The sequence below is a fragment of the Rhagoletis pomonella genome, unplaced genomic scaffold (assembly GCF_013731165.1).
Source record: "Rhagoletis pomonella isolate Grant_MI unplaced genomic scaffold, Rhpom_1.0 Rhpom_scaffold_00002, whole genome shotgun sequence".
Lineage (NCBI taxonomy): Eukaryota > Metazoa > Arthropoda > Insecta > Diptera > Tephritidae > Rhagoletis > Rhagoletis pomonella.
In genome coordinates this window covers 55879137-55902014 of record NW_023458556.1, presented here as the reverse complement: position 1 = coordinate 55902014, position 22878 = coordinate 55879137, and the positions used below count along the sequence as shown (strand labels likewise).

General features: G+C 32.7%; 1 protein-coding gene across 1 annotated transcript in view; it reads left to right on the top strand.

Moving 5' to 3' along the window:
- LOC118733838 (zwei Ig domain protein zig-8) overlaps nucleotides 1-18426 on the top strand; it is a gene marked incomplete at its 3' end in the record, with an annotated part of 110795 nt that extends 92369 nt beyond the window's left edge. The window contains 1 exon segment of the mRNA XM_036463422.1: nucleotides 18216-18426. Within this exon segment, the coding sequence (XP_036319315.1) occupies nucleotides 18216-18426 (211 nt within the window).
- Nucleotides 18427-22878: the final 4452 nt, after the last annotated feature.

The following is a 22878-nucleotide window of genomic DNA, read 5'->3' as shown; positions in this document are numbered from 1 at the left end:
GAACTGCATACTGGCCTTTACCAGTAAAAAGGAAGGAGAAAATTATTGTTGATTCATGAAATGGGAGAATGCAGAATTAGTCTTTCGAGTGAATTTCTATTAGGCGAGAGAGACTCATTCTTAGCCTACAAAGAGAAAGTACATACAATTTATTCTGTATTAGGAGTGCTAGTTACTATCGAAATGTGACCGTTTTTCTAAATATCTTTAAACCCTTGGGGAGGTTTTCAAACTTAGCATGTCGTATGATTTATAAGTTACAAAATTATCTCCCGGAAAATGTCCTGCTTTGGAACTAAAACACCCATTCATCCTTGGTCACTCATCCTGCGTCATTTGATGGCCAAAAGTGGTCTGTAAGGCTCGCGCAAGACACAAGTCAAGTATTGTTTTCGTAGAGCACCATATTAGGTTGCACACTGAGTAGGAGGGAAGAAACCGATGAAGATGACTATGTTGTGTATGTTGTCAATTACAAGCAATTCATCTTCCGCTTCTCCTTGGCTCTGTTTGCAACTTTAGATAAGTATGTTTTGCAGCAAATAACTGCTAACACATTTCACACCCAAAAATTTCTACCCTCCACATTTCGAAAAGTTTTTAAGAGAAAAAAGGTACAGCTCGGAAGTCTTTGGATACCTAATATCCTTTCTTATCTAAATATATAGCAAAATTTTCGAGTTCTTAATCCAATTGAAGTACGATTTTATATTAGGGGTCAAAATCAATATATTCACAAAATTCTTCTTCTCTTTAAAGAAGATCTTTAAAAGGACTATGAAATTTCTAGAATATGATTGAATAAAACAATTTTCAAAACATGCGGGGCATTGCAGAATAAAAATATGGGATTCAATTGAAAGGAAAAATTCTGTAGAATAGAAAAGAAATTTAATAATTTGGGTGCACCAGGACGAATATGTATTGAAAATGTCCTTTTAAAATTTTATCTTTGAAAAAAATATATGTCAAGGACTAATATGTTAACTAGGATATCCTCGAATTTCGTGCTTCTAATTTTATTAGTTGTGGATAAATAAAATTCTACACTTCTCTTTATAAGATATTGAGAGTTGCATTATACATAAATGAGGATACTGGAAACAATATTATAGAACTATGTATGCTCTCAAAAATAACAAACTGACTGTATGATGTACGGTTTGAAAACTTTAACTGCTTTGTATCCCTTACAACGATACCAATTTTTAAAAAACCGGTTTGTAATTTTTTTGTTTAAAATATTTTTTTTATAAAAAAGTTATTTTTTGCTTTCAACTGTTTTTTTTTTTTAATATTTATATATGAAGTATACAGATATGCATACCGGAAGAAAGAAAGTTCAATTGCCTTCACAACGATACTTAATCTTTGAAACTCGGTTAGTAAGTTTTTTGTAATTTTTTTTATAAAAAAAAAGGTATTTTTTCCTTTTGTAAAATTTTTATATACGATCTTTGACCCCTTATGGCACCTGTAATATGCTTTTAATTTTTTCGTTAATTACATACAATACTTAAAAATAATTTTTACCAAAGGTCCTATTTCGAACTTCGAAGGCCCATATCTCGATTTCGGAGGCTAACTTCGAGAAAGGGAGAAATTACCGTTTTACCTATGACTCAATCTCTTAAAAAAAATGGTTTGGCTCAATACCCAGCCGAGTGCTGTACAGTGTAATGATTCCCGTATCTTCATTATGTATATTGTAACTATCAATATCTTATAAATAGAAGTGTACATTTTTGTATTCTAAAACTAATAAAGTTAAAGGGACGAAATTCGAGGATGTGGTAGTTAACATATTAGACCTTGGCATATATTTTTTTCAAAAAAAAATATTGGAAATTTCCAAGGATATTCAAGGATAAAATTTTAAAAAGGAGATTTTCAACACTTATTCGTGCTGGTGCACAAAAAATTAAAAATTTTTCAATTCCACAGAATTTTCCTTTTAATTGGTACCTACAGTGTTACTCTGAAATGCACTAAATCTTTTTAATAATTTTTTTATACAATCATATCCTAGAAATTTCAAAGCGCTTTAAAAAATCCTGACATTAGAGAGAAAAATTAGAAATGCAGTTATACTATATTTGCCTCCCAGTTTTGTGAATATATAAATTTTTTCGTGTGTTTTAAAAATTTTTGATTTTTGTCGCACGGCGTAATTATGCAGTATTTTGGTTTGTATTTTGAAATAGAGGTGACTAGCTCAAACCATGAAGCTATGAAGCTCTATTATCTTTTTGGCAAGCTTCTAAAATTGCAGCAAATCAATATTTAAATCTGACTAAAATACTTGCACTTACCTCGTAGCATCACTCAGAATTTCTATTTCTAGCGCACTAATGCTCGTGGTTTTCACTTAACCTTTGAAATTGGTTATACAATTAAGGAATTTGTATTACAATTTATATATATTAATTTTTGTCAGTATTTGCAAAAATTCTGAAGCCACGAACTGGCAATCGCATTTGCAGTGTTTCACTAATTTTTTCCATCAACAATTTGGCCTCCATCAAAAATGGCATTGTCCTCGTAGCTGCTCTTGACATTTTTGTAGCGTTTGTATGTATTGTTAGTTCAACTCATTAGGCAGGAGGGGTAGCTTATTGTTGCTAATATTTTTAGAAATCTTTTTTGGTGGTTGGTTAGAAGGTTTTTTCATTGCCGAGTGTTAATGGCATTAATGACTAGCACTTGCTTGATTTGTTTTTAAGTAAAAATTATTGTGAATTTCACATGGGTAAAATGACGGTAGCTATTTTTAATTATTACCTTTTTGAATAAAATAATTTCCCTAATAAATATATATTTATGTTCTGCCTTCTCGGAATTTTACAAATTACTAAATTATGCATTTAGAAAACGTCATTACCATTTACTTGGTATCAGTATTGAATTGTTTGCTATGGCAAATTGAATTTAAGCAACATCGTCTAGACGCGACGAGCGGGAGAAAAAAAAATAAATCAAAATTTTATATAAAAATGGTTTGAAGCTACAAATTAAATAAAAGGACAATTGCATACATAAAATTTCCACTAACACTTCTTCGTGTTTGTTTTTGTGAGCTTTTCTGCCTTTTTCTTGTTATTTTACTTCTTTTCATTTTTGCGCCGTTGCACTATAAAAACACCATTTACAACCATTTGCCGATACTGACATACTTAAATGTCATCATTACTGGGTATTTGAAAATTTGCAATGCAAATCGGCGGCTATTGATTTTTTTTCGGTTTGTTGACGCTTAGCGAAAGTTTTCACAATACCACTTGGTTGAATCGAATAAAAGAGGCTACGTTGAGAGCAATCAGCTAACTGCGTGACGCTTAAAAGTGAGCAGCTTGCAGTAGTTTGAGTTCCTCTTAAAGTTCAATGCAAAATACGTAATGTAAAATACTACGGTTGGCAAACGGGCTCGATTATTTTCATAAACAGCCTTTATTTGCTTTGACTCATGCATTTTCCTCTTTAAAATGCGCATAAGCAGCCGAACAATTGCACGAAATTTTCGGGAATTAACTCAGATTCGGGGAATTTTCGATGACAAAACTGGTAAAAACATCCAGCTTTTGTCTTTTTGTACAATAAGCAAACAAAGCAGACGACGCGGTAGCCGGGAGGTGAGAGTCGCGGGCTGTAGGCCTATAGCTGGCAGGTTCTCGGTTGGAGCGATTTCGAAAAATTTCTTTGTTTTTATTATTTATTTAACTTCCTTTTATTTTATTTTTTTATTTATTTAAGTTTACTTTATTTTATTTTCGTCTCCTTTATTTTATTTTCGTCTCCTTTATTTTATATCACAATTTGTATTTTACAATTAGTTAATTTAAATTTTTAGAGTTGAATTTTATTAAAAAGTCAACAACAACTAACTGAAAGCAATGTAAAAAAATATAGAACTTACAAAAAAAAGACAATGAAACCGAAATAATTGAAACTTCGACTGGCCGTGGGACCCGAACCCACGACCTTGCGGCTCATTTACCAGTTTATATGCATAAGTTGTGCCGTCTGTGAAATCTTTAAAACCTTTATTAGTAGCATCTTAAAAAATATTTGCTTATTTTTAGAAAAATCAACAATTTATTTGACAGCGGTCAGCTCAAAAATTTTTAATTTGACATAAAATTCGTGCTCAGCGTGTATAAAAACCTAATCAGTGGCATTTTTAAAAAGATTGTCGTATTTTTAGAAAAACTCACAGTCCATTTGACAGCTGTCAACTGTCAAAGTTTTAATTTGAAAAGAAATTCGTGATCAGCATGTCGAGAAACGTAATCAGTGGTATTTTCAAAAATTGCCAGTTGATTTGACAGCTCTCAACTGTCAAACTATAGATTTTATGGCGTACTCGGATTGAGCATTACAACGATCCCATAGTTTTATTATAATCGTAACAGTCTTTCTAATCTTTCGCGTAAAACATAGCTTCTCCAACCACAGTGGGCGTTAAATTTTTTGCTTACCTAATAAACGTGCACATTCACTGTAAATATGTAGCTTCCTGGTTCCAGTAGTCATACAAGCTAACAAAAATTGCTCAACGTAATTCGATCAGATAAAAGCACTGAAGAGCTCGATTTAAAATCATTAGAGCATTAAGAGCAAATTTAAGTGAAACCAAAATATTTCGCAGAAATTTCATGGAAAACGACAAATATTAGTTTAATAAATTCCGCCACAAATAAAAATTGGTTTACTTTATGGCTTAAGTGCGAAAACACACAACGTCTTTGCTGGAAAACGAAAAATACAAAAGGACTGCGAAAGTGAAAAAGAAAACAAAAAACGAGAATATTTAGAATTACATTCTACCCATGGAGGGCATGTGTAAGTTTGCACAAATATATGTATATATTTATTAACGGAAAATTGGTCTATGTACCTATAGCGGTTGCCAGCCACACAATTTAACTCACCGCTCGATTGAAGTGGATGAGCGTCCGCAACAGCACTTGGTTTTGCGGTTGACCACTTAAACTTTCACACTCTTATTGCACAAAACAAATTTCGTCGAAGTAATAATATTAATAGTAAACCATAAGCAATAATAAAAGCGCTGAAAAGTAAACAAACAAATATTAAGCGAATACGAAATAAAATAAAAAACAACGACACTGAAAACGAAAACCCATAAAAGCATTACCAAAAAAAAGCAGATAAAATCGTCGCTATTATTTCAGTAAAGTTTTTTTTTTTGAAAATAAAGAAAAATGAAATAATAAAACAAAAAATATGGTGTGGGAAAATAATAAAAGCGAAAGTGAGAGTGCAGATGTGGACTTGAGTGTTCGGCGAAATAATCAATATTAGCACAAAAGCTTTGGATTGTTCAGTGTCAATAATTCTTGTTGATTGTGAGGGGGACTATGGATGCGCGATTTTCGTTAATGTGCCGCATATAAATGAAGACAAATCAAAATTTGAAATTATTTGCGTCACAATAGCAATCGAATATAGAATGGTGAGAGGCGAATGAATTATGAAGCAAATGAAAGAAAAAATATTAATAAAACTTTGTGCATTAGAAGTTTGAAGAGCAAGTTAATGACCAACAAAACATAAATGTTTTTTTTTTTTAAATCAGATAAGAGTCTACAGATACATTTGTATATATGTACATATGCATGTAGGATACAAAAAATGGCAAAGTTTAAATAGGTCTTACAATTTATGGACTTATGTATAAGTTATATAATAAAGAGTAGTTTACAAGTGAAATATGCTCACTAAATCCAGTATCGAGCGGAGGCCCCAGTTATCACACAAATGTGACGTTTCTGTTTAAGATGACTGTGAATATTGTTGAATCAGCGGGTCAGTAGCGGTGTATGTGGAGGGTAGAGGTGACGATGATGCTGGTACGACGCCGATAACTCATAGTGATGTGTATACATATTTACTAATACATGGTGACTCTCCTCGATGGATTTTCCTAAAATGGCAGCCGATTTTGTCTTATTTAGTTAAGTGTCAAGGAACAACCCGTGGTGTTTAATTTATGTTATAACAAGTATAGAAGTATACGTTCGGGCAAAACTGAACTTTATATACCCGGCGCAGGTATCAAATATCGTCGTTTAAACTTTCTCTGAACTACCTTTGCATGATAAGTAGGGGCGTTTAATCGATTTCAAACGTTTTTGATAATATGCAGAGTTAGACTTAATAATTTAATTGAACCTTGTAGTTATATAGTTCCTAAAATTCTATAGCAGTATTATTTATTATTAGGAGATTTTTGTAACTATTAACTTGAAGAAAATTATCGTCCTCAGTTATTGAAATATCGGAGTTTTCGTATTTCTGAAATTTACCATTATACGGGAAGCGGGTGTAATTTTAGTCGGATTTGAATAATTTTCAACAAATTGCTTTTCCGTGCCAAGGTTATTAAGTGCGCCATTATCCAAAAATTTTATTATTGCAACCATCGGTTTTAAGTGAAATAGCTCCAGTAGCTATTGATTTATGACAGTTCTCGTGTTTCTGTAAATTACTGTTATATGGTAGGTGGGCGTGGTTATTGGCCGATTCCAAAGAGTTTCAACAGATTTCTTAGCTAGGCTCTACCCAAGCCTCGTACCGAGTTTGGTAAGGATCGGTGAAGCGGCTACTGAGATACAGCATTTCATCATAAGTGGGCGGGGATACTTCCGATTTCCAAAAAGTTTTTGCATATTTCGATAATACCGTTATATGGGAAGTGGGCGTGGTTACAGTCCGATTTCAACACCAACCTACCTTGGATAAAGGGCAACTTACATACCAAATTTCGTTGACATATCTCAATTTTTTACTCGAGTTATCGTGTACACGGACAGACGGAGGGATGGACGGACAGACATGGCTTAATCGACTTCTCTTTTCAATCTGATCATTTATGTATAACCGTTATGCGAACAAAGCTACAAGTACAAGTACTTCCACAGATATCGTGGACCTGCTCTCGGCGACACCAGCGACGACTGCACGCGCAGCAATAGGTAGACGTTGCAACCAAAAATTTTTGATTGTTCGTTGGTCTCTGGTTACATTTTTGCGTTGAAGTTGGGTTAACATGTACCTGAGTACATTTTACTAGGCGAATTTTGAGTTTTCGCATGCCCAAGGATGAGTTACAACATCATATGCTTGGCCATACACGGGCTCATGCAAATTTAAGACTGTGATGTAGAACATTGCATTGGCTTGCTGTGCTGATGGCAAAGCATCGATTCCTTGAAGCATGAATAAGGATTCTGAACGATGAAACCAGGATTCTACGTTATTCACTTCATAGTCTTGCAATTAAGGATTCTGAACGCGAGTATCAAAGCCGCTTGCTCGATGAGAAGAGTTCTGCGGATCTCCTAATACAATGTTTCTTGCGTCGCAAAGTGGGACGTCCCCATATAAGCTGCGGCCAAAAATAGTAACCGTACTAGAAATTCGCTGAAATTTCGTATATAGGCTGTTCGGCACTTAGGAACGAAGAAATGTGGAAAATTGTAAAATTGAACGCGATACCACGCCCACAACTCTTGTGGGCGGAAATAGTCAATGTTATCCGATTGATGAAATTCAGGGCATATGCTGGTTTTAATGAGAAAAGCTTAAATCTGAAATATCGTCAAAATCGGTTCACATTATCGTCCAGTAATTCTAGAAAAACAGGCGCAATTTAAAAAAAAAGTTTAAGCCCAAATTTTCCAACTTGGAAGATAATAAAGAGCTTCTTATTACGGCGCCCACCTCCTACACAGCTTTTTTGGCTCCAAGTACTAAATTTTATGGATTTTGGAGAAAGCGAACAGGCACATTTATTTTATTTCTAAAGAAGTTCCTATTTCTTCATTTTAAAAATGACAAAGCGAAAACATTTACAATACCTGCATATTAAATTATGTACACGATATGTATTTACACTGAAACTTTCAATTTTACCTACATTTTATACAACAAAAGCTGATCTAAGGCAAGCAGGACTCTCGCCATCGAAAACGGATCCCGTCCAGAGAAACGTCCATTTTTGGCTGAACGTTGATTGGGAGTAATAGATTGGCGAGTCATTAATATCTACACCTTCTTTAATTTCCACTTTATATTGCATATTATTCATTTTATGTACATATCAGAGTCTTTCCTTTTTGCTCTACAATAAAAATAAAATAAATTTTACAGGAGGTGGGTCTATAAAAGGAAGAATAGAAGCTGAACTCGCAGTTCCTCGTAGCTGGAACTATTTGGGATATGACACGCATATTTAATGTTTACTTGTCCTAAGTATAATTTAGCTCGCTTCCTAGGTCCTTTTTAAATATCCCTTTTTAAAGTAAGCACTCGAAAAATTTTACACTCACAAAATTATGTAGAATTTCAAGGTAAACTGCTTTATACATTTCAGAAGATGTACAAAAAATTAAAGCAATGTTTGACCACAGATATATTCAAAAACTGCTCATAAATCAGATTGGCTTTTTATATATCCGCACAAGTGGAAAAATGTATTCAAATTACTTGCGACAAAATGAAAATCTTTTCTTACAAATTTATTTTTTCGCATTGCTCCTACTTTAAGCTCGTATCATGATTGCAAATATGCATTTTCATCCAAAATTCTTTTTGGTTTGGGTTAGCTGGATATTTTGCTATGCATCTGCATGATTATTTTTTCAGAATTAGCGTATCTGTTTTGTACTACTTTTGGCCGCTATAGTCCCATAGTGCGTCGGCGAATTCATCTTCAGAAACTTGATTCCTAGAAGCATTCAGTGCTCGTGCAGCGCTTCGCGTTATTGCAGGGATGGTGAACATCACGTCGGGTTCACCAATATATAGATAATATATATTTGAGCAAAAGATGTTTCCCGCCGGCTTTCCTTATTCAATTGCACAAAGCTCAATAGCACTATTGAAATAAATATTAATACGCCACAATAAAAATTGACATCGCCAATTGTTGTCTAACATTTCTCACAGCATCTCAAGTTAAGACTGACACAGTGTGAAAAATGTATGGCTTGTGAAGAAGTGTAGCTTTAGAAGATTGCAACTTACTTAGCCGCCTTAGATCTGTTTTCTTCCTTTCGGTAAAGGAAATTGCAGTCCAGAGGACTAGAAAATTGCATAAATTCACTAAAAATTTTATCTTAACTAAAGTTTTAACCCAGATTTCCACTTTTTTGTGAAAGCTCACGGAATACCTAGCTTAACTTTACGCTTTTCTTTTTAACTTGACAAATTTAACTATAAAAAAATCGTTATTTGATAAGGGTTAGGAAATTGAAGTTTAGTGGCAAATTTTTTTTCTTAAAATAACTTTACAATTTAATTTTGTTTATCATTTATTTAAGTTCAGAGAAAAATGAAGGACTAAACATTTATTCCAGGAAGTGAACGGAATGCTCTGCTGCTTTATCGAACATAAGCTCTATTTATATAGTAAAAGTTGCTTAATTAAAATTCTGTTAGCAGCACATTAAACCTAGATACAAATGCGAAGTCAATGAATATTTTCGAGCATTTAGCTTTAAAAAAGCATTAACTTAAAACCAATTAAATTAGTAAAGGTGAATTGAAAAAGCACAAAAGTACTAGCACAAATTGGCTAGTTCATACTATTCTCGTTTAATTACTCCAATTACTGTGCATTTGCATTATTAATCAATAATGTGGCGCATGTTTGCTGCCAATTTGTGATAATTATTGTTTACAACATGCAAAGTTACATGCATACATATGTACCAAAAAGTGAACAGCCAGATTTTTGTTTTTGGAAAAAGGATTTTTTAATTGTGAACAATTAGCAGCAAAATAACAAAGCACCAATTAATGTGTGAAATCGTAGTAGAAGGTTAGTAGCAAAACGCTTTTGGTGGGAAATATTTTTTAACAAACCTACTAATATGTATTGTACATAAATGTGAAAGTTTGTGAGTGAGTTTGCGTGTGTGTATTTTTGTTGCTCTTTCGCGCTTAAATGTCTAAACATATTCCAATTAAATTTAGCAAAGAGATAGGTTGTTAGTTGGATTAAGCTATCAATCAATTAATTAATAAGTTAAATAAAAGACTACAACAATCTGGGTGCCAAACGCAAAGGGTTTCAAACGATTTATTCCGGAAATATTATTCAAGTAGGTTGCCACCTGCTAAAAAGTTAAAATCAATTAATTAAAAAGATAAATAAAATATCACAACAATGTAGTAATTAAAGGAAATGAATACAAAAACGATTATTATCGAAGATATTCTGTAAGAGGGATGCCACCTGTTAAAAAATTTAAAATCATTACAATTAACAAGCGAACGAATTATTTTAATATGCGGATCAAACGAGAGAGTTTTACGAAAGTTTTATTTAAAAAATATTCTTAAAAGTGCTGCCACCTGTTTAGAGAATCAAAATCAATTTAGTTAACATGTTAAATAAAATATTTTAACAGCTAGTCTCACGAAAGCAATACAAGCGAGCAATTATTATTTTTCACTTGAATTTTTTATGGAAACTGATGGCAAAAAATCATTTTTCAATTAAATTACTTTCGTGAAACGGGCAGTAATAAAGTTGTATCTATTTTTAAAATATTTTTGACGGAAGTTTCCCCCAGCTTGGAGATTTAAAACCAATTTAATTCACGAGTTTAATTAATACTACTAATATTATAGATGTGAAAGTTGTTGCTTTTTCTTTGAATCAAATTCGGCATAGACAGAGACCCGAACTTTTATACTTTTATAATCAAAGTAGTTAGAAAAAAGCTATTTTTGTACTTTGATTTTATTTTAAATAAAATAATCGTTCAACCCGCATTTTTGTTTTTTAGTCGAGTAATAATAGCTAAACTTGGCCAGATAATTTTTAAGGCCACAATAAGAGTCTTTTCCTAATAATAAACAAACCTCAAAATAAACTTTTCAATCCAAATTAAACAAATTTGGTATCAAACCAAAGTGGGTTGAAATATCTAAACGAGGAATGCTTTGCCTATTAAAATATCTTTTAATTAAAAATATTATTTAATTACCTTATAACAAACCTTGGGTCAGGTATTTGGTTTCTTTTGTAGTAAATTAAAAAAAAATATATATATAAATATACATGAAAGTATCTTTCATTTGATACCAAATTTCTTTAATTTGGATAAGCGGTTTGTTTATTATTTCGGCCTTAAAAAGTATTTCGTCAGGTTTAGCTGTTAAAAATACTTACTTGCCTTTTTCACAAAAATTTGAACATTGAAAACTTTCTTCTAAGACAATATTTTGCCCCGGACTTTATTAAAAAAATAACTGGTTTTAGTTCGAGGGCATAGAGATAGCTTATGACCAGAATTAACATATAGGCTACTTTTTGGAAGGGGGATGTCACCTGTTTAAAAAGTAAAATTATAAGTAAAAAAAAATTTTCAAAAATTTTCTATGACGAAAACGTTCCTACGAAGATTTTTACCTACATATTTAAAATTTAAATTCGATTTTATAAATAAATTTAACAAAACGAGAACTATAATATGGATTGCAAACGAACGAGATTTAAGCAACTTTTCCTTTGGTAATAGCGGGTTGTCAGCCATTTAAAAGTTAAATCACATTTTTCATAAGCTAAATAAAATATTACAATATTTAAGTCAATCGTAAGATGTATATTAATTATTATTAAAAATATCTGTAAAAAGAGTTTAAATGTGTTAAAATTTGATCAGTTACTTTTGTAAAATGTTAAAATATGGAAGAGATCTGCCGCCTGCTTTAACTTTAAAATAAAATGAAATAAAATGAAATGTAATAAATAATGTAATGAAATATAACAGCTTCAATTTAGGTGAACATTTGCGAAGTGGAATTAAATCTCGGCACACTGCTAATGTTCATGAACCTGAAGACAATAAGCAACTTTTTTAAATAAAACTAATTATTTTCGGTATCATAAATTACTTTAGTTTTTGATACATTTGAAATCATAGTGGAAAAATTCTATAGAGAGCAAACTTTGATTTTTTTTCTGCTCAGTAGAAGGCTTCATTTGAAGCTTAAATGAAAAAATTCTAAAACAAGCATTCATTTATTCTTTGCCTGCGATTGGCGGTGTCATGACCAAGACCGAATACAAAGCCAACTGACTAAAAACTGGTGTATCTCGACAACTGCGTCTACCAAACAAAATAATACCGCTTTTAATTTAGCCATTTCAAAAATGAATAATAAATAGCAATTTTCAATTTCTAAATCGCTTAAATACACCGTTAAATGCTTAACTTTTTCAGCTGAAAAGTTTTAGCTGAGCAATTATTAACAAATTTTTACCCTAATTTAAAATTGATAATTGGCCTTGTGTAAATGCACGTACTCATAGACGAGCATTATGTATAAATGTATGCACATATATGTACCTATGTAAATACATATATGTATATACATATGTACATTAGGGTGGCCCTTATTTCGAAAAGAGCTCGGATTCTCGGTTTCACCCCCTAGAAATGTGTGAATAGCCTAAAGACTAAACTATACAAAGTTCTGGATCAATCGAAAAAGATTTAGAGGTGGCTCAAAACGCTCAAAGTTTCCCAAGTATTTTTTATGGCGAAAAAACTTATTTTCGTAGAAATTGTATAGAATCCTTTAAACTCAATATTTTTCAATCGCCAAACTCTTTTTCTCTTCAGGAGACTTTTAGAAAAAATTACCAATTGTTTATTTAAAAGTTTATTAATATTAAAAATTGTTTATGGTTCCCCAAAAACTCCTAAAAATACAATGAGGAGACCCATAAAAAGTCATTAATATTAAACAAATTTTAAATAACCCATTGGGTAGTATTTTTTGAAGTCTCTTGAAGAGAAACAGAGTTTGCCGATTGAAAAATATTGATTTTCAAGGATTCTATACCTGTTCTACGAAAAATAGTTTTTATCGCCATATAAAATACATGGAAAACTTTGAGCGCTTTGAGCTACCTCTAAATCTTTTTTGAGTGACCTAAAACTTTGTATAGTTTAGTCTTTAAGGGCCATCCCAATGTACATATGTATGTATATGTAACTACATACATAGTACATACCCACCACCCGTTCGCTATTCGCGCCAAGTCACGAACAAATTACAATTATTGAAATTTGCCAAAACATTGTATCACTTGCAAGAAAATCACAAAACACTCTCACTTGCAAATTGTTGCCAACTTTTTGCGCTTTTCCTCTTTTCATTCTAAAATTGGGCCAATTTGAGTATACAATGTGTTAGCGGAGATTACAACAGTTATTGTCAGTAATTGCGCAATTAAGCATAATTATGATCATCAGCAGTGATTAGGCATGTACATATGTATGTAGTCGAAATACCAGCCAGTCAGCCCAAGAAGAGCCAAATAGGAAGTTTAGGGTGAGGAATTTCAATAAAAAATACAACAGTCAGACGGCTAGAATGGCAAAAATGATAGAGAAAGTAACATCAACAACGTAGTTTAGAGAGCGAGAGGAGATGGGAAGAAATAAAACGACAGCGACTGACGCCAAATAAATGGCAACATGTGTGCATTTAGGCGTTCAGGCGCTACAACGAACAACGAGCGAAAATGTTGGCCACCCGCCAAATGACAAAAAAAGGACTAAGTATGTATGTTTCAATGAGAATAAAAGAATAAAAAAAATCCGATATATTTAAAGTGAAAAAAATAAAAAACTAACTCGCCCGGCTACACAAATGCCGCAGTGTTTATTTAAGAAGCAAACTAAAGATACCAGTACCGCTAGCTAATACAAAATGAAAACCTAAAAGTTCACAAATTCACGGAAATTATTTTGAAGACAGAAGTCTAAAAATAATGGAAACAATTCACTGTTAGCCAAGGGATTTGTATTAAAAGTACATTTGTAGAAAAAAGTTTTAATCTCATAGATTACAAAAATCTTACACAAATTCGCAACTGAAAAATTATCGCCTTGAAAAAACGAAAGCGCCTTAACTTTGTATCGTTCTAAAAAGAGTCTTAAATTTAAGCTGTAGGTACATATCAATACGCGGAGAAATATTTGTTGTAGCTTAAATTCACGAGGCTTTTTGAACCACATAATTAGACATCCATTCTCACAGCGGGGCTTAAAACAAACTTATTTCAAATTTGGTACAAAGGAAATGCGGAACGAAAGAAGGAAAATAAGTAAAGTAAAATTTAAAAAATAAAAATCAGCCTTGGGAATGCAATACTTCGGTCGTCGATATGTAGACAGTATGGGAACGATTCTTATTAAAAGCATTTAAGAAGCCAGTAGATAAGGTGTGTTTGTTAAGCACCCAAAGCCAAACAAATTTCTTCCAGAAGCTCGACAATACGAAGGCAGACGAGGACGCATGTATGTATGCTTCCAAGGCTACGAAATCCAAATAAAAGACAAAATCGCAGTCGACGTTTGGGTGTGTATCTAGCGCAAATTTAAAATTTATCTATGTCTTTATTCTTTATTGTTCTATTTAAATTTTGACCTTTTTAGAGGGAAACTAAATCAGTGGGTTTTTTTAGCTCTACAATTCCAAACCAATTAAAAGAAATAAAAAATAAGGGTGGAAAGGGCTACCATTTTAAGAGATACGAAATAGGGGCTCCCAGAACGCAATCGTTTTTCTATTATTTATTTTCGGTTTCAGATATTTAACTTTCATATGATCGGGATTGCAATCTCGCGTAGACGGTCGGAAGTCTACATTTGTTAGTTTTTAGGGAGACTCATTTAAACATATGAACAAAACACGGTTACGCTTACTATTGTACTTGTATGTACATTTTTAGATATTTATTAAAAAATAATAATTTGGTTAAAAATTAAAGTTAAGGAGAAAAAATTAACTTTTATTCATCGTTTAGCATTTACCGAACGTCTAAGTGAGAATATGTGCGTCACAAAATCGCAACTTGTTTTCCAATCACAAAAGTCGTAGAATTCAAAAACATTAAATTTTTTTCAGTGCACAAGGACGCATAGGTGTTGAAAATGTCCTTTTAAGTATTTTTTTTATCCTAAAACAATAAAGTTAAAAGGACAATTTCAATATCCTTTCGTCCTTGTACACCAAAACATTTGATTTTATTTAAATTTGAAAGAGTTTTCTCTTGCTATTCTCCATTAAACTGATTTTTTTTTATAAATTTCGAATTTAGCATATCCTTGATATTTCAAAGTCCTTAAAAAAAATCTTTATATCAGAAAGAGACTAAAAACGCAGTTTACCATATTTGGCTTCGAATTTCGTGAGTACATTAATTTTTGTGTAGTTTAAATTGATTGTCACACGCTGTTATGTGGTGTCATTTTTAAAAGAAGAGTTTTAAAGGTATCGGAAATAATTTTATAAACATTTATAAAATATTAAACTTTCTGATCCAACAATAAAATAAATATTATACTATATATAAAGGGGCTACTCCTACTAATAGCACAGAGTTAAGGCCAGTGGGATGCTATTGGGTTCAAATTAAACGAAAACTAGTGGTAACGACAGGTGTATCGAAGGGAATAAGGCAAGTCATATCAAACAGGTAGTAGCATTAGAGCAAAAACAACATCCGCGTGTATTTTGTTGTTGCTTCTGGTATCGAAAGTGTCAAAAACTGTTCCAATTTTTTTCTTCTAAATCAAAGCGTGCCATGTGAAATACCAAAAAAAAAACATATAAAAAATAAAAAATTTAAATTGGAAAAATGAAAATTGTTGCAACTTTCTTTCTTATTAAATTTATTTGCTTCTCGAAGCATTGATCCATGCTTTGCAAGGCGCAGTAATCAGCGGTTGCGCTGCTGAGTTGGGCGAGCGTTCCAAAAGTTGCTATTCAATCGCTTGTTTTGTATGGAAAAAGGTAGATTTTAACAATTTGTAATTTTTGTGACAAGAAATTAAATATATTTGACATTTTCGAGACCAACAAATTAAAAAAAAATTTAAAATCAGCTGCTAGACTGATACTACCTCTTCAATGCGCCTTGGCATAAGATATTTTCATTTAAGTGCACTACAGCTTCCAAACCCATTCATGAGAGCACCATAAATTCCTGAAAATTTTCAAAAAATTCCCTACCTGTAAGCTAAAAACTTAATTTTTTTATTTATAAAATTATATGAAATAAAGTAAATATGTATAATAAAAAACAAATTCGTATAATTTGGATTCACGGCTTAATTAGTATTTTATTCTTTCTATGTTACACTTTTTTCGCGCGCACTCATGTAGTACATATAGTACATATACAGTGGCGGCCACAAATAGATGAATGGTGTTTCGTTTTTAATATTTACAATTTTTTTCAAGCAAAATTTTTTTATAAAAATATGATGCATTCTTTAACAAAAACTATATAAATCACACTTTCAAACTTTATACAGAACTTAGGAAAATTCCACACATTTTTATCTAAATTTGAGCTTTTGAACCAGAATTTTTAGAATTTTTTGGGAATGCTGTTAACAAGCTTATATGTTATATCTTCGCAAGTTGATATCGGCTTGACCAGAGTGACTCTCTTACTTAAAATATTATTTTATGAATTAAATTTGTTTCGTACCCTTAATTCTTATAAATTTATACCTTAATGTTATTATGTTTAATTATGTACCATCGAAGCCTGTGAGGGCTAAGCCCAGTAGGTTAAATTTGAAATAGATAAGTAAATAAATAACTATATGTACTACATGAGTGCGCAAAGCAAATTCAACATATACATACATTAGTTAATCACAAAATCTGCTTAATAAAATTTAGAATCAATTATTTAAAATTATTTTCACGATTCTTATTACTTTTTTAATCACAATTAACTTAATCATGATTAACTTTAATCTTACTAATTGATTCAAAAATTAAGCTATTAAGACAACACTGCTTTTCTTATTTATGAGATATTTTCCTTTGAAGTTAACGAGTATATTTGTTCACCAAAATATACTAAAAAGTCCATGTACTGAGAAGGTAGATGGTTAATGTGTATGTATATTCCACAAAAATTCTTCCCCATCTACAATATATTTCCCATTTACCCCAAACTCCTTAAATAATATGTTCGATACAAATTATCTGCAAATTATAATCAACTACTTAAAATATTTCCTAACCCACATGCCATAAGAATATTGAATCGCTCAAGAGAAAAATGCCGCCTATCTATTCTCTCTGCTATATGTCACAGGGACATGTAAATACCAAGCAGAAACACACGCGTACAGAAGTACAACGCAGTGTTAAAATATGTGTATGTATTCAGCTATGACCCTGCAGGAAATGTATCTAACTATAAGCTAACTTTAAGTTGATTAGGAAGGAGCTATAAGTCACTTATTATCTGTATATTTTCTTTGGCGAAACCTAGCTATATTTCTATGGCGATGGCCGCAAAATAGCCAAGGGTAGTTACCTCTGCATTTGATGCAACTAACTTGTAACTAACTACTTTTGGACATAAAATATCAATAGGAAAACAAAATATTTTTATTTAATTTTTTTATTTTTATTTACTTTATTTATTTTATAACATTTTACATTTGTTTCTATATTCTGCTGTAGGTGGTCCCATATTCGAACTCCGTCAGACATAACTTCAAAATGATAATATGAAATTTCGATCTTCCTTTTATTTGTCCTCAATTCGAAAAAGTATTTGCGAAGTGCAGGATATTTAAATATAAACGCGTTTACAGAAAACAATCTCGAGCTTTTCTCCTGCATACTTGTCCACTTGTTTCAAGTTAGCTTTTTGTAGCTAACTAGAAATTATATATATGTTATAGAAATCCCGCAAAAAAGCTAACTAAAAGTAGGTTATTTTTTATCAATTGATAATTTTTTTCTACAGGGGAATTTGTCTAACTTTGAGTGCTCAAATAACGTGAATGAGATAGACACGTAATAGTCAAAAGAGCAGTGTAGAAAATTAACATGGAATGCACATCAAGACGCGCGCACACACACTCACACACATGTTTCATATACACATACACTAAACTACTTCTACGTCTGTAATCGTGACGGTGCTTTCCTAACAGTCAATCCCATTACGAATGCTTTTAATCTTATCTCTTTACGTGCATACGCCTGCCGTACCACACTAACATGCATTTGCATGTTTCTTCCTCAACCACTCTACAACAGTTGTTGCTTTCGTAAACTGAACTCAACTCAACCAACCAGTTAGCTTTCCTAACTAATTTTCCTTTTTCTTTTGCTTTCACCATTTTTAGGTCTCCTGGGTACGTCATCGTGACATTCACCTGCTGACAGTTGGTCGTTACACCTACACATCGGATCAACGCTTCGAAGCGATGCATTCGCCGCACGCCGAGGATTGGACGTTACGTATACGCTATGCACAACGCAAAGATTCGGGCATATATGAGTGTCAGATATCAACAACACCACCGATCGGGCATTCCGTCTATCTGAATATAGTGGGTAAGTGTTTGAGAATGTTCTTACAATATGCCATTTTTTACTTTTTGCATTTTGTTTTTTTTTTCTGCTGCTACTGCTGCTGTTGGGCTGCGGCTCGAGCGCAAATGATAAATTACTAAAGTCGGTTCAGTAGGGTGGTGATAAAAGTTGGTAGAGCCACAGCACGTAGCGATAAAGTACTATTTGTTTGTTGTTCTTTTTTTTTGTTGCTTTTTCTTTAGTTTTCTTTGGATTAAATTAGGTTGTTTGTTTTGTGTGGCTGGTGTGAAAGCTCAAGTCTGCGTTTTACACATAAATTTTGTTAGCTTGCTAACGTTCAGTACTCTCTGTCATAGCCTTATATTACGCACTGCGCTCTGGACATCAAACGTCGCATGGTTGAGTGCGTAAATGATGGAAGTTGGTAGGTTTACTAGCAGTCTTGAATGTCTATTAGTATGCAGGTCACACCGAAGCAAATGGAAGCGCGTAGATACTTAAGTACATATGTATGTGTGCCAGTTGAAGAATGCGAACAGCAGCTGTGAACAATTTGCCACAGTCAGAGCTCCTGCATTAATGTTAGATCTTTTGAAACAGTCAACCCGCTTATTTGAGGAACTGTTCTGTAGAATTAATAGGTGTTTTCGGCATCTACTTTTTTTTTAAACAAGACTTTGCAAGTGATTTGCTTATCAAACTCTATCCATATATTTGTCGATAAGACTGTCAATATACATATTTGTTGAAATTTCTGGTTACCAAATAAACATTGGGCTTGGTTAATAATTCGAAAATGATTGGGAAACATATGTATCTTTTTCTCAAGTCTAATGTGGAATACTTAGGTTAGTATTCGATTCGAGAACTGGGCTATTCTCCAGCAAAACGGAACCTTCGTTATCTAATGTATATTCTCTTCGTTATCAATTCGACGTTCAGTATTAGCGAATTGAAATTTTAATGATAGAGAGTGATTGTCTTATTTTTCTCTTCGAGAATGAGCTGGATTTCACTTTCTCTCTTATTACTATGATTTTCATTCGAACCCATGTCGAGTATATTTCCAATATACTATGCACGTTGGAAAACTAAGGTTCATTATGAGTTCGTTCTCAGTTCGATATGCAGATTGGAAGGTCATTTTCGAACCTTCACCAAAATGTTTATAGGTTATGCTCATTTTCATACAGTTTTCTTCAAGTGATCGGCATTATTATCGATATATATGTATCGATAAATATGTATCTCTAGATTTAGTTATCGATGAAGTTATCGATATTTATACTCTTATTCATTATCTATAAAACTTATTTTTCGTTATCGATCACTTAAGTAAGTTTGTGTCAAATGATGAAGTCATTACTAAAGCAAACGTTTCTTTTGAGAACACTGAGAACACTTTTTATTTAGAACTAGAACACTAGACCATAAATATCGCGCATACACATGTTGACAAGTTTTAACAATTATTTTTTATTTAATAAAAATATAGTTTATTCTTTAACATAATCCGTTTAAATCCAAGAGAAAAATTCAACAAACTTTTCTGAAATTTTCGAGCCATTTCATTTTAGTAAAATAAGGTGTAAGCTTGAAGTAGCTTCCTGCACAGTATACAGTAATCCTGATAGGCAAAACAAAAAATGTAAGTATGCTTATTTGACAATTTATTTGAATGTATTGGTTGATATTTTTTCACAGCTGTCGTTTTCTTTAACCCAAATGAAATCCAATTTCAATATTTTCTTATAGTGGCAAATATTTCCAAGTCATTTTAAATAAAACAACGAGAAAAACAAAATTCTTAGCAAATCAGGCTTGCAGCGTAAGCGATTATAACCGGATGCAGTTCCTACATAAGTCATATCTGGTTCCAAACACAACTTTGAGTCAATAATGATGGGCTGATTTTGGAAAATGGACCCATAAATTAGGGAGTAAAACAAGTATTACTTAGCTTAAAGGTAGAACTCTCTAATTTAAAAATATACCACTCTTATAGTGGATATCTCCAAAGTTTTTACGAAACATGTACCCAAAGTTATATATCGACGAACTAATGCAGGAAAGGTTTATGCAGATAAGCAAGGCCGTTTTTCAACGGTATAAAATGTATATATACATATTATTACATACAATGACGAAATGAATTGGTTCAGTTGTATCTGTTTGTAAACACGCTAACTCGAACAAAATTTAGATATTTTAACGAAAGTCGGTCCCGAAGTTGCCTTTGGTATAATTTAGGATAGTATTAAATTTTGGTGAAATCTGTCTATAACCACGACCACCTCCTATCAACAATATTTTTGTTTTATTATTTTTTGTTTACGAATTTCACTGTTAAAATTTACATTTCAAATATATCAACAAACATTTGGGGGTACTTTTGCACCAGTCATTGCCTATGGGTTAATGACAAAATAATCCTATACATGCACAATATTTCATGTATTAATTTTCAAATAAGCATATTGTCAATGGTTGGTTTACTGTATACTGTGGCTTGCTGTTGATTTTTTGTATTTTTTTTTGCTGACTTTGTTGCGCATTCTCTTTCCTGCATTTAAGTATGTTCGACAATTTGCTTATAAGCAGGAAAATGAGCAACACATATTAAGAAAGCTCTAAATTTTTACGAAAGTATTTTAATTTTTTTTAAATGCTTGACATTTACGTTTACAACAATTATACCGGGGGTTGCTCTACGCCTTCTGGGTAGACAGACAATAAGAAAAATAACAAAAGAAAAAAACATTGGTCCCTAGCTGAAGCATACAAGTTCGCTCTGAAATTTACATAAATACCGGCAAAGGGATTAAGTGTCGCGCTAGCGCTAGTCGACTGTGAGCAAAAAAACCGTCAAAATTGCAGCTAACTACCTAAACGTAAGAGCATTTACGACAAACAACTAATTCACCGCGTAGCTAGAAACTGCAAAAAAAAATATTTTCATACAGTTATGTAACTTACTAGCCATCTCAACTGACCCCAGCTGTCGTTCCAACCCAAAACAATCGCCCGCTGCCGAGTGCTTGACAAGTGGCAGTTAGTCCAACACTTTATTGGCCATATTGCTCAGATGCTGTTTGTGCAGCTGTTGACCACGTGATGGCATCATACTATTTCTCCGCCAAAAAATCCATTTCGCAAAGGCTGATGGCAGTTACTTTGCGGGTAGAGAGTTACCGACCGGTCAGCGCAATGATATCCGGCGAGTGCGACGATAACTTTTCAACGGTGTATTTGAACTTTTTTTACCCATCCTCTCTTTCTGCTGTTTGCTGTTTCACCTCTTCACCTGCATTTTGTTACAAAGTTAATTTTTTGTTTTTAGCTTAGTCGTTCATAGTCTGCTGGTTCGCTTATATCTTTGCTATTCGTACACAGACTTTCTGTATTTTCTTTTTACACGGTTGTTGTATATTTTGATGATTCCCTTGGGCGCCATTTGCACTTTATAGCAGAACATAAGTTGTTTTTTTCCCCCTTGAACGGAATGTTGGTGTCCCGAGCACTCAAACACACGCATGAATTCCCAGAAAAAATGAACAAACTTTACAACATAGTTGCATAAATCACTTCAAGCGTAGGCAGTGAGATATCCATCGTAACAGGCATAGGTGTTTGTATGTATGTATGTATGTACATAATTCCCCTTTTCACTTTCAATCTCCATTCCACTTTTAATTTTCACCATCAGCCATGCGGCACCGGGTAACAGCTATCACTTTTATTAAGTTGCAAACAATATTCGCATAATTTAAGAATTCGTTACATTTTTTACAGACACATTTTTATGATGCTTTCACCATTTTTGGACAATCTATGAAAGCCAGCAAGGCAGCTGAGGCCACATTGACACCTGTTCCGCTGAGTTGCGTGTACACATTATCATCACTTCTCTCTCTCTCTCTCTCTCTGTCTCTGTCTCTTTCACTATCTACCATTTGCCCCACATGCCCTTGGCGTTTAATTTCTTTATGAATGCCGTGCAGCGAGGTCATGAAATTTTTACGCGTCAGTGTCAACTTGTAAATTTCTGCGTAAATGGACAGGCCAAGCACACTTGAAATGCACGGGGGTGCCATAAATTCTTAAATTGCAGTCTTGCTTCTTAAAGAGTGCAGATATTTCATATAAAATTTTTACATTCCAATATAATTATATTAAACTATGTACTACGTTCAATAAAGTGTGAAAAATTTAAGTGGGAAATCCCAACTATGTACCATGGTCTAGTTATTCGGTAAAATTTTTTCATAGAGTCGAGATCAAGATGAAGGAAATACGCATAATTTCGAGCGGGTAAATTCTCTACGTAATGGCAGTAGAAAGTACTATGCAGCCACTAATCAGTTTCGTATAATCAATTGCTAGTTTTTTTCTTGTAATTTTGATCCTAGTAATTTTTAATATTTTTTTATTTTTATTTGTTTTTCCTAGTAATTTTTATCAAATGTGAAAAAA